Raw genomic sequence first — 13692 nt, 5'->3', positions numbered from 1 at the left:
GCTCGGTATTTGGAACTGTTTTGCAATTAAATATGTTGCAAATTATCCCACTAATAATTATGTAACTAGTATTAAGCTTATTACTAATCTGGTCTTAGCTTCTATGACGCAACACTACATTTATAGATAGAATGGTTATTTTTTGAGTTAATAGAACGTTAACATTTTTCAATTGCTATTTTCGTATATTTCACGGCACTTTTTGACGAATGCATGTAACATTACACCTACAAATTTTTCATTTGCGTAACACGAAATATGTGGGCCACATTTTTCAAACCAACTGTATAATGGGCAGGCAGGTGTATAAATTTAATTACATTTTGCTTTTCGCGTCGCATCAATATCAAATTGAGCTGCGGTCGACAGAGTGTCATTATCCTGCCCGCATTTATTAATTCCCATTTGGGGGTACCCAGCCGCTCGGCCGGCTTGATTTCATTGAAAAATTACCCAAACAGCCACTAAAGGTTTGAATCAGTCAAACGTAAAACCGTAGCGACGAGATATTAACACAACATTTCCATTTAATACTCATATCGGCCTCTTTGTGCTCGATAAATAATAGGTATATAAAAGTAGAAATTCCGATATGACTAATATTAATCGAGAGTGTATATCCTGATAAGGATTAAGAAAATTTATAACTTCAGTAACTTTGCTGCAAATACGATCCTTTCATCCAGATCTTGATACCTGTCACCTGAAGTGACAGAATTTAATCAGTGCGCTATTTAGCCTAGTGGAGTTTCAATCATGGCTAATATAATTGAAGAGATGTTTACAAAAACAACATAACTGCTTAGAGCGGTTGACACTTTTTTAAGAACATTGTTAATCGTTTCAGGTGTCAACCAGTGTAGTCAGTTATGTTGTTTTTGTAAACATCCCTTCAATTGGAATCACAGTTTATTATTATTAGGTACATATATAGGTAGGATTAACTAAAGTAATGAATGTATGTAATTACTGTATCTGAATCCCAGTTTATTATTACTAGGCAGGATTAACAAATATATGTATTCTTCTTTTTCATACACAGGTCACCAAAATTAATACTGTAAAGAAGTTAAGCTGACCCTGGTATAATCTATTTATTTTTATTATGTTGCAATCGTAAAAGCAGAAGTATATATAACAGATGAAATAAAGAGTTATCGTTATCCGCTCTTAAATATTTACTCTTGCATACCTACATCCACGACATCCCTTGATGTTAATAATTACATTCTAATAGAATCGCATTAAATTCATCACATGATCGAATCCGATCCCTCCAATTAATCCTTTGATTAGCTCAATGTAATCCAATGCGGATTCCACAAACGCGAATTGCTCTGAACTTACTGCATTTACGAATAGCTTGGTTGACTCAAAATCTAGCTTTGTACAGATACATAATTATTACAGCACATAATTATTTTCCATCGTATTTTCAAGAAAACGTACGAATGTATTTCAGTCAGTCTCGGTACAAAAAGTCTAACGTTGACTGAACTAGCATGACAAATACGAACGTTTCCGAAAAAATACGATAGAAAACAATTATGCACCACATGTGTATTTATTTTAGTTTTAATTTAGTTTATAGTTAACTTTAATGTATTTTTAATGGAAATTTGTTTGTCATGAATTAATCCGTATTTACTTACTTATCTTTAATTTATTAATATAATTTATACTCATTAGTTAAGCAATAGTTCGCAATAGTTAATCAACAAATAGTTAGAAAGTCATATTAAAATCTCGCGCTCAAATAAACGTATTGATTGGTGATCAAGACGGTTATTATCAAGAAGCGTAGGAAGAAGAGAAGAAAGAACCGGGAGACTATTGGCAAGGATGTAGGTAAATCGTACAAATACCTACACATATCTAAAAATTGAGGCAAAAACGAACTTACACAATATACCGATATAATAACAACTGAAAACACTATTATACCGCGACGGTGGCATACCATCGTACACCTCACTTGATGGTAAGCCGTTTGCAACACCTGGGGTGTCAATGGTGGTGTACATGTCGGCGGCCGATCGTAAGATCAGATCGTAATGTTCCTGTGTAATGTTTTGACGATAGTGACATTAAACCAATATATAGGTAGGATAGGTTCGTTAAGTTGCTTTAGATGCCCGAAGGGCAAACTGCCCAAAATAGGAGCCCCGCGTAGCGGGGCTCCGTCGACTCAGGGAACGGGTCAAAGATTTTCACGTTTCACAATAAGTATGCCTAGGAATTTCACGATATGCGTGATCTTACGATCGGCCGCCGACATACATATAGAAATAGGGGCACACTATACAATTTCAAAGTCTTGGGCAGCTCTACATCTACAAAAAACTTGAAATATCTAAGTATATTTAACAAACTTGAACAACGGGTGAACTGTAAGTAAAACTTTAAATCTCGTGTATGAAAAGCTTTAAACGCTTAGACAAGAAAAAACTCTGTTAATGAAATTAAAAAGAAAAGGCTTTTGTATTTTTAGTTTAACTTATATGAGACGTACTCCACGTCAGAGCTGATGCGCGTCGGAATCTGGAGCAGCGGCTTGCATAGAAATGGAAGGCTGTAAGTGAACTTAGTCTATGATTGTTGTAATGCCCTTTGTCTCATACGAGTGCACTGTAGACGTAAGCTTCTTCTCATCGTTAAATTGCAACAATTTTCTCGGCTCACAACACGTGTGCGGTCGGATTTATCCCTTGGAAACTAGATACTTATATCAATATTGCAGACTTTTATGTTGTACTAATGTAAAATTGGGATTAAGGCAGATTAAAGCACACCTCCGCAGAGTAAATACGCGATTCTTTGTTTTTTTTTTTTTTAATTTTCATTTACGATAAACATCTGTTTTGTTTTAAGGAACAGATAGACCGCTCCACAGCGATAAGGACGCCTGTTATTGTTGTTTAGTTTTTCGTGTTGTTTTTTTGAAGTGAAAACTTCTTTAGCGGCGCTGGGCACTTTTTGAGGTGGGGAAAAAATGATAAACTCGAGACAGCGTAAGGCGATCACGTGACCGTAAGGCGATCACGTGATCGTAAGGTTTAGATGACCACTCATTTAGATGGCATTTAAATCAATAAAGAAAAACTCATTGACATTACATGAAAAAACTTCTAATCTTCTACGGGCTGAAATACGAGGATCTCACAGTTAAATTCTAACTGTATATCACTCAAATATAATTCAATAAAGCTAAATCTTGATGAAATCGCTAATAAAAGTGAACTCTAGTACTGGTGAATAAAACTCAAAATATCATGACCAAATATATTTAGATGCGAGGTCTGCAAGGTAACTTTACAATTTCTATTCGAATTTTAAACAATTAACGCTACAAATTTAAGCTCACTGGCCAGCTATTTCAGAACTAAAGTTTTTCAATAGAAAGGAGGATGGGTCAATTATACATAGTGCTGCAGACATTTTGGACTAGTCATTGAGCTGAAAACTTCTGTCGGCACTCCCGGAGTGCAACCCGTTGTTTTTTCTTTTTTTTTTAGATAATTAAGCGTGTTAATGCATTAACTGTAACAAAAAAAAATTAAATGTTCAAATAAGGTGGTTATTTTTTTATTCTTATTCAAACATGGAATATTTATCGTGATATTTTATTGAGTCACGTCGGATTGTTGTATTTGTTACCTACTATTTACTATAGTTCAGTAGATCAAAGGTTAAGCCACGGCCTTAGGCACCTAGTCACAGAGAGACCTGAGCGATGGTCGGATTTGGCAAATTAGGTCAAGTTTCACATTTGTTGTTCAACAAGAAATTTGATACAGTAAAAAGTCATAAACTGTATATTTCTTAATACCTATAAAGAGATTAAATATATCTACTCACCTGCGACGATGGTCAACAAGGCAAAGGTGGAAACCAGCGGCAAGCCCCCAGTTTCCATGGCGACGGATCTCGCTCGAGCGGAGCACCCCGCCATCATGTCAATAATCCTCACAGAACATTTCATATAAAAACCTACTTCAACTATTCTTCACATCTCGTTATTGTCAGAACAATCTTTGTCTTTAACATTAATAATATATAATATTATCTCTAACGTATCTCAAATATGAACATGATATTGTTAACAGTTTATATTATTTATCACTCGCTTTCATTTGTCCTGCTTCTCTTCTTTATGAATTCTGAAACAAAGAAAACTTAACATTTAAAAAACATATTATTTGTAGGTAGAAAACTGGTTATTCTATAATAAAACCATACAATTTTCTGTTCAACAAGAAATCCCTTACTAATATTATAAATTCGAAAGTAACTCTGTCTGTCTTTTTGTCTATCGGTTACCTCATCACGCTTAAACCGCTAAACTGTTTTAGATTAAATTTGGTACCAATGGAACAACCTATTTCCGGCCCGGGAAAGGACATACATATGATAGTTTTTATCCAACATAATCATTCTACGCAGGCGAAGTCGAGGGCAGAAGCCAGTATTGATATATTAGAGTACTGCCCGCATCTTTGTCTGTCTGAAATTATGATGACGATTGTTAAAAACTACCTATTCTATGTCCTTCCTCGAGACTCAAAAAGCTATATCCATACCAAATTTCATTTAAATCGGTTCAGCGGTTTAAGCGCGAAGTGGTAACAGGCAGACAGTGCTACTTTCACATTTATAATACATACTAACTAGCCTTTGCCCGCGCCTTCATCTGCGTGGAATTAGTAATATGGGTAGCTTATTTTGTTGTTCGTATTATAACAATATCAATTTAAGTTGAGATTTTAAACTCCGTAAAACCTATTCTCAAATGGTTTCCAAAACCATTATTTCATAAACTTTAAATAAATGTCATATACTAAGAAAAAGTGACCAAGGCCTCCAGCCTCCAGTCAGCCAAGCCTTCAGTAAGAAGTGCATATACTTGGAAAAATTCGACCTATGCCGCTGTGGCCCAGTGGCCGAATGGCACAGGCACCTGCCGCGATAGCAGAGGACGCTGGTTCGATTCCAGCCTAGGGCACTGGAGGCCTTGGTCACTTTTTCTTAGTATATGACATTTATTTAAAGTTTATAATTTATATAGTAGTGTGTTTACTTGAAATAAAAACAAATTAAAATATTTTCTGAAAATAATTTAATTTGTTCTAATACATAATTTCATAATCCGACGGATACGTGAAATGTGTTGTAGTTAATCCCAAGGGAAGTCGGGAAGTGACGAAGCTCGTCATCTAAATAATAGGTAAGTACTACAATACAGGTGTGTCCGTCACATGTTTGTGGGTAGGTTATATATGTAGTACCTATATATACATATGCAAACACATTGTATGTAGTTTTTTATTGCAGCAGTTTCCGCGGCGCAGCGTGGGCAAACTGAGATAAAACACGAATGATTGCTGCTCTGTCACGATATAGCTCCAAGAGTTTTGCCGCATTCGGTTAACTCTTTTTGGTGTTTTGACGAACCTGTTTCACTTTAGCAAAAGAAAAAATCTGTACTATCTGATTTGTTTTCGTATCAGAAATGAGAAAAAGGGCTCAACGGCATGTAAACATATTAGTTTGAAATGATTATATTAATTAGTATCATAATTAGTATGAAATATTTATGCAGATGAAATATAATATATATATAATATGTATATAAAAAAAATATTTCATTCATTCAAACTAATCAATTTAACATAGGTAACGCTGAGCCCTTTTTCTCATTACTCATACAAAAACAAATCGGATGGAAAGGAATATAAGTTTATTTCCTATTGGCATTGCTTGCGTCGAGTAAAGAGATAAATAATCGACTCAGCTTATGTACGTAAGCACCGTGAAGGCGACGTCTATTGAATACGATGTAAAGCTCCGACGGGAAAAGGTAAACGAGACGTTAAGTGAGGATAAGTATCGTTCGTGGGCAAATATATAATAGTTGCGCGGTAGGACTGTTCGATTCCATTGAAACATGCTGCCGTGCCTGCGACGCCGTCTTTGGCGTACGAACGACCGCCGCGACAATAAACAATACAAACAACCCTGGCCTGCGTTTGACACCAGCCCGTTCGGAGTGGATTTGAGCGCTCTACAGGGAGTTCGGCAGCATTTAGGGAACGTAATAGCCTTCCGCCGTGACCTGTTTTAGTTGCGACAAATAGAGATTTACGGGATTGCCACCGGGGGATTTTCAAAAGGGAGACTATTCGACGTAATAAAATTGAATGGTGTTTACTTTGTGGCCGATGTGTTTTCCAATAACTAATCCGGTGTTTTTTTTTAACTCAACGAACATTACGACTGTAAGGTAATACCATAGAGAAAAAAATACATAGAGTGCTCACTCCATACATCAGTTTTAGTACCAAAAAGACTATTAACATCTAGCATCGAGTAGCGGAACTATCAGTACTGCTACTTGACAATAGATGTAGCACCGACCGGAAAGTCTTATGCTGTTGAGATAAGACTTTCCGGTCGGTGCTACATCTATTGTCAAGTAGCAGTACTGATAGTTCCGCTACTCGATGCTAGATGTAGACACTGAAATTAATAGTCTGAACTGATGTATGGAGTGAGCACTCATGTATTTTATTCTCTATGGTAATACCGACTGAAATATGGAACAAAATCACAAAAGCCTAAATACGTAGGTACTTTCGCAGGCGTGCACAAGGAACAACAGAATCTGAAATTCTGAACCCAAACAAAGATGCGATAAATTGGCTGTAAAATGACAATACTCGTATCTGGGAGACCGAGCTTAGCTCGGAAAACATATAAAAACTCAAAAATGCGCGTTTTTCCAGAGATAAGACCTACCTAGATCGACTTTTCGCCCCTGAAAACCCCCATATAGCAAATTTCATCGAAATCATTAGAGCCGTTTGAAAGTGATGTCATTTTCCATAACTACCTAATAAAAGATATAGATGATTTCTCCGAAACCATGAATTTTCCCTAAACATAACTACATGAAGGACAAATTGGTGGCTTTCTTAAGATATACTAACAATTAAGTTGAATTACCACAATCAAACACAAAAACAAAACGTACTAAATTTCAGTTAAATAGTTCATATATGGAAACAACGACCATCAATTGATTGACACTTCAATCGACAACTTTTTTTGTAAAAAAAAAACATTGTAAGATACGGTCCGAATTGCGGATACTTACTGTTTTTGTAAACTATAGTAGAGATTCTTAAAACTATAATTATTTATTTTACGTGATATTCTGTGTATTTTTTTAGTTCATTATTTTAATCGTACAATAAATAACGTAAAATATAGTGTTTTTATCAGTTTTTATGAAATCTTAAATTTTATTTTCATTAATTAATTATGAAGAATCCATACTCGTATGTATTTTGGAACGATGCGTTCTGACGTTTTCGGGGGTCTATTATAAACCGTCAATGTACCGTTGAAAATAGTTTGAACTTTTTTTTGTCTCTTTCTTTTTGCTAAAGACGTGAAAGCTCTGTCCCTTTCACGTCTTTAGAATCCAAGTATTTCGAACTTGTATTAGACCCCGCATGTTGAAATGACATTTGAATATTAAGGTCACTTGAATATCATTTTGTCTCACTCAGTGAGCAAAATGCGATTTTGCTCACTGTTTTTAAGTAGCAAAGTACCCTTGTTCGAGCTGCTGAGGTGAAAATATAATTTCAGTATGCAAAAACTGCGTTCAAATCGTATTTTTCGCATGAGAATGAACTTGTAATTATACCGACGAGCAAATTGAGCAACCGCTTAACGACTGACGTCTAGAACCCTCGATACCAATGGCACCGGATCAACATTCCGTTGCTTAATTTTACACCCGTTCACAAAGACGGCATTCCGTTATCTCGCCGGTGGCACTCTGCCGATATGAGTTCCCACCAGCCCTCTCATTGTCATATTTACATTGTCTGTGTTCATTCCCTAATTCCGTTTAGTACGTAGCTAAAGTGGTCACATTCAAAAATATACATCTAGTTATGATTTGTGTTGAGCTTTGAAGGGACAGCCTAGAGGAAAGGGAACGGTCGCTTCTCCATACAAACGTATTCCCCATTTTCCTCTCTGGATATTAACACTATGAAAAATATTTTTACATAATTTGATGTATATTAACCATAGGTGTTCCCCTACGTTTGACTTTTACCAATATTTCGATTATTGTAAAAATTAGGAGCGAAAAACTGATTTCATACAATTTTTTAAATGCTCTTAACTCTTATAATACTAGAAATTTCGAAAAAAAAAAAACCACGGGTTGCACTCAGGGAGTGCCGGCAGAAGTGAAAACTCAATCACTATTGCAAAATGTCTGCAGCACTATGTATAATTGAGGTTAACGCCATCTAGCGTTATTTCGTCACATTCCTTGAAACCCCTAAGCACATCACTGTTAGTTCTCGAGTTATATTAATACCAGTTAGAGGGAAACTCAATAGATGGCATTTAAATCAATAAAGAAAAACTCAACGACATTAACAGTTTTTCGATCAGGTCACGTGTCCGTCTTACGGTCACGTGACACCTGTTACGAGCTAAACATTTTTTCCCCATCGCAAAAAGTGCACAGCGCCGTTAAAGAAGTTTTCACTTCAAAAACAAACGTAGGGGCATAGCTGTGGTTGATATGCATCTGTGTCAAAATATGTATTTCCAAAAATCCATTAAGCCTTTGTGAGTTTTCGCCAAAGTCTTCCCTTCTTAGTAAAAAGACGTTCAAGTGGTGCGAAGGAACTCCCTTTTCCTTTTTATGTGGGTAAATGATCCTATCATGATACGATGATAGGCTATTATGACGGATCGTACTCGTACACTAAGCATGGCCCGAAACGCTCTTGGTCAGTTTTTATTTGGGCTAAGTAAATATACTTATCAACGCTTCACTTCATCTTAAGTTAAACAACACATACAACTTAAGTAGTAAGGTGCACTACTTTGACCGGCTGACTGAGCGGCTAACGCGGTCTTGTTTATGTTTGGTAGTCTCAAGTATCTGTATGGATTCAAGTCGGGAAAGTTCCTCGTCGAAACAGGTAACTTTCCGGGGGACACCGAAAGAAATGAACCGGGATTAAATTGTGCCTGCTGCGGTCGATTTATTCCACAAGTATCGCTTAGCTTTCCGAATATATAATGACTATTTATTTAATGTACCTATTTGTAATGTTTTCAATGCTAATGGTGTGTACTGTGTAGGTAATAGCGTGGGTATGCTTACTTGTAGCTTACAAATTCATATTGTCTATGGGGATTGTTGTATTGCTTGTTTGGACTCGCACGATCTTACGCTAAGCCAATGCCCGGCAAATTAAAAATAAGATCAAAAAATAAGCAGATTTGTAGGTCTTTTTACGCGAGTCTGTTCATGTTTCGAAGTATTTAGCTTTAGCGCGCGTTGGATGTCTTCCTCTTGTAGTATAATTATACGCATGATGAATTTTAAGCGTGTTAACCTATACGTAACATAAGGTAGGTACTTATAGTGAAAGTGGAAGTGAGTCTTCATTCTTCAATTTAGCCGTATGTGCACTTATGAATGTCAAAAACTACCACCGGTTCTAACCCTACACCGCAACCTTGGCGCAAGATACTTAATAGGTGGTGATTTATTTTTCCTAATAATTATAAATAAATACGCAACGTGGTTTTTATCATGACTATCGACATAGACTGAAGATTATACTATACATACATAAGTAGGTATTTATTGTTATAAATCATACTTGTATGATTGTATGCTAAAATGAATATTTTTTACCATCTACCATTTTTAATTTTTAATTTAAAGTTAATCAGTGCATCGTGCTCACTCCAGTCATACAAAAATAAGTACGTTTATAGTGCTCACTCTATACATACCTAGGTAGTTAAAAACCCACTTATAATAAGTTCTAAGCGAAGACTTATTTGTAATAAGATTTAAGCTTAATAAGTAGCCTTTAAACGAGTTTCAAACTTATTAATAATACGTTTTACCATACCTTCCCCACAGCTTTTTATTTATTAAGTAGGTATGGAAACTGATGTATGGAGTGAGCACTCTCGTAAGCTCCAGTTATTTCTGCTCCAGTTTACCTCTGATAAACGCGATACATTGATATACAATTATACATATACATAATATTTTGCAGTAATAAATATGTGGCTTTCCATTACAGAAGGGTCCTTATCCTTCATGTGCAATAAGGTCCTTTCCATCTGATATTCCTACAGAAATTCTGATAAAGACGTGCTTATTTGGAAAGCCACATATATCTCTTTGTACGTTTCTCAATATCTACGCTGTATACATAGTCTCACAAAACTGAACGGAAGTACTAAGCGAAAAATGGCAATAAAATCTACAGACCGTGTTCAACCTTAGCACTCCCCGGTTTCTTAATTCGCAATTAAAAAGTTAAATTGTCCGGTTAATTGGGGCCATTGTGGTGGACGACGTTTACTCATTATTCACAATTGCCCTTTGAAATTTAGGTATAAAATTTGCTAAGAAACAGTTTGTAAATCACAATAAGTAATTAGCTTATCTGTCTGCGTCACGCGAACCCCTGGCCCTGGGGAAGGGGAGGGGGGAGCGGGGAGAAGTCACATCTTACGTTAAGCTCCCGGTGTTAATCTACCCCCTGCTTAATAAACGAACAACTTGGATTAAATAAATTACACTAGCCGAAATCGCGGTTAACTTCCTTTCTGAGATTTGAGTTCATAATTATGGTGCCCTTAAATCTTTTATTTGAGGTAAACTGTGTGGAGCTTTATTATTACAATAAAGTTTTCAATTTCTACGTTGTTTAGAGATGCCAAATTTGTGTTTTCAAAAGACAAGATCTCATAACCCGTGCTGGAAGCGCAGTTTTTGTGTTTATTCTAAACATGTATGGAAACTTGGTACCTAATTCTGTGTATACGTACGTGCTACGAACAGAACGAGGAAACTCATGACTTTTTATCTGTAAGTAAAACTTGTATATAACTCCAAAAATCGTGTCTACCAAAATTTAATTAGGTGTGTGCAATAAAGAAAACTTTTTTTAACGAGTACAGGCAATCAATTCAAGAACTTTTAAAATAAATAAATTTATGAAATAGGTAAAATCAGTATTGCAATCCATAAATTGAAGAAGTTAGGATTTCTTTTGAGAATTACATTCATTGAAGCTAAGAACTTTGCTCATTACCGGCGAATCCTTTACGAATTTAATTACTAAATCCCTTTGTCGCCTTTTGAAAAGAAAGATTGGTCTGTCACTACCAAAGAAAAATTAAAAAGGTGAACAAGGACTTTGCAAAAAGTAGGAGAGAATTTTTATAAATAATGTGAAGGGAAAAGTCGTGACAGCTAATCTTTTTCTAAAATCTCTGTTCTTTTCAAAATGTGTCAGTTTAAACAAAATAATGCATTAGATCAGAGCGCATTGAATTAGTAGAGGAGACCGAAGATTCAATTAACGGAAGTTCATTAACACGCAATTGTATCATAAAATACAGATTGTATAAACCACACATTACTATCGATTGCCTAAATCCATCCCGCGACATAAGTACAAGATTAGAGCTCAGATCAACGAAATTTTGTATTTTGGTGCTAATTTAAATCTGACCAGGGACCAGTAAACCCTTCATTTGATGAATCATTCCGATGGACCCTATCAAATGGATTATCGATATGGAGACATAATGTGCTTAGATAGCTTTTACTCTTTAAAAGTCTTTTCCCTTTCCCGTCTCTTTTTCGAGCAAATGTCTTCGCGTCAGAGTTTAGAATAAATTGATCACGTTTTTTTAAACACTTAATAGGGTCCCAAATCGTCTGGAAGAGATCGCTTTTTAGCGGTAAGACCGCCTGTTGTTACCTAGTTCTATTTTCCTTTAAAATGTCTTTGTAATTTTACATGCACAATGTATTTTATTGGTGCAATAAGGGTTTTTTGTATGGAAAGCGTTTACCCAAAATTAACTTTATTGATTTGGTTACCCTTTAGTTCGGGTAAGTCAATGATAAGGCTTCTGAACTGATAGGGTTTGTAAAAACAATTCTTTCAAATACACTATCCTATGCTTCTTTATTGGTAACCGGTTCCAGTCCCTGAACCGGACTAAATATCCTCGGAGTTATTTTTATATATTTAAGGAGTTAAGTGGTTAAATTATTTAATGTTTCGGTTAAGGAATCTATATAAGTTATTTGCAACAAGTGGATCCTAAATACTGACCCGCCTCTTAGGCCTTTAAAAGTGATTAAGGTTTAATAATTTTCTCAAAAACAATGAAAACTGTTTCAAATGAATGAATATATTATATTTATATGAGAAAACGTATTATAATGACTTAGAATAATATGTCAATTTATACGTAGAACAATAATGCGTGTCACATATCATCAAGTCTTCAGCTCTACTGGCCATACACACTAGGGTATGACTGCACAGTTTTGCATGTACAGTTGAACTGCACAGGTATAAATATAAAGGAGCGTATGCGTGTGGCGTTCTACTGTGCAGTTTCCTACGAACAGCACTTCAGGCAAAACCGCTCAGGCATAGGTACCCTAATGTGGATAGCCGCTTTGGTCAGGTTTGTTGCACGAAGGCGCAATCACCGCCGATTATGTTTACTTAAATAAGATAAGATAAAATTTATTTCATTGAAAAATATCCAACAATCATAATACGCTTAAATAGTTACTTAGTGTACAATCATGGTTTAGAAAAGTAAACAAATAAAATAAAAGATCTTGTAAGCAAAAATTGTAACTGGCTCTAACATATTTTACATCAATACCTAAACTAAGTAACTTAATACTTGTATCTTAGGTATTTCGTGTTAGTAGGTCAATGTAGTGTAAGTTAGGTGCTTATTGTGCATAACAATAAAGATTATAATTATAGTACAAGAACGTAGGTAAATAACAGTGAATTAAATCGTTTCAACTTTGACAATTTACAAGGTAGTTACAAAATAGGTAGTTTTTTAGAGATAAGTAATGAGGCGTTTTAGGCGCCCTCATAGTCTATGTTATTTAAATGTCTTATTTGGGCTCTTTTTTTCGCTGGGCACTGCTCATCTCCGGTTTGTAGCGCATTTCGAAGGATCAGATAGTTTAGTGTATTCTTTGATGGTGTGTCCTGATAATCTGCAGTGACTACATGTAGATTCAGCTTCCCTGGAGTACTTGGCAGAGTGACCGTAGAACTGGCATTTGTAACATCTACTCAAGAGAACAAAAAACAACATACTTATAACAAATAAACATGCTAGACGAATCTTATAAATAGTAAAGCCTGTATTTAGCAAAACAAAAGCTTTTATGTTCTCCTTTATTTAATTAATAACTAGCTACACTGAATGAGTGACCCAAATAGAATCTTGGCCTGGGACCCAAGGGAACGCGAGAATATATACGGTTGGACGATGAAGAATTTAGATATGTATGATACATATAAATAATTACATGTATATAATGTATATGTGTAGTTGTAGATGTACAAATAATTATGCTATTATTATGCTTTTTTTATCTTTCTTCTATACTATAAAATCTGAAAACGACCGGGTTAATTTTATTTGTTATCAATGATTTTCAGCTCGAAATATTTGTTAATACACCACTTCGTAAAGGCTCTCTTTTTTTTCAAAAACTGATGAGAAAGTAGCATTTTTCCCACATGATTGGCAAAGTAAGTTGATCCAATAAAAACCTCATATTGG

At 35.4% G+C, this 13692-nt stretch overlaps 1 protein-coding gene across 1 annotated transcript in view; it reads right to left on the bottom strand.

The window, feature by feature from the left end:
• Positions 1–13692, bottom strand: part of LOC134658321 (lachesin-like) — an 83052-nt gene that overhangs the window by 49507 nt on the left and 19853 nt on the right. The window contains exon 2 of the mRNA XM_063513955.1: positions 3859–4160. Within this exon, the coding sequence (XP_063370025.1) occupies positions 3859–3982 (124 nt within the window). The 5' untranslated portion in view covers positions 3983–4160. The remainder of the gene's footprint in view (positions 1–3858; positions 4161–13692) is intronic.

Source organism: Cydia amplana, chromosome 2 (genome assembly GCF_948474715.1).
Source record: "Cydia amplana chromosome 2, ilCydAmpl1.1, whole genome shotgun sequence".
Classification (NCBI taxonomy): domain Eukaryota; kingdom Metazoa; phylum Arthropoda; class Insecta; order Lepidoptera; family Tortricidae; genus Cydia; species Cydia amplana.
The sequence above is the reverse complement of the archived record's forward strand: the minus strand, read 5'-3'. Positions and strand labels throughout refer to the sequence as shown.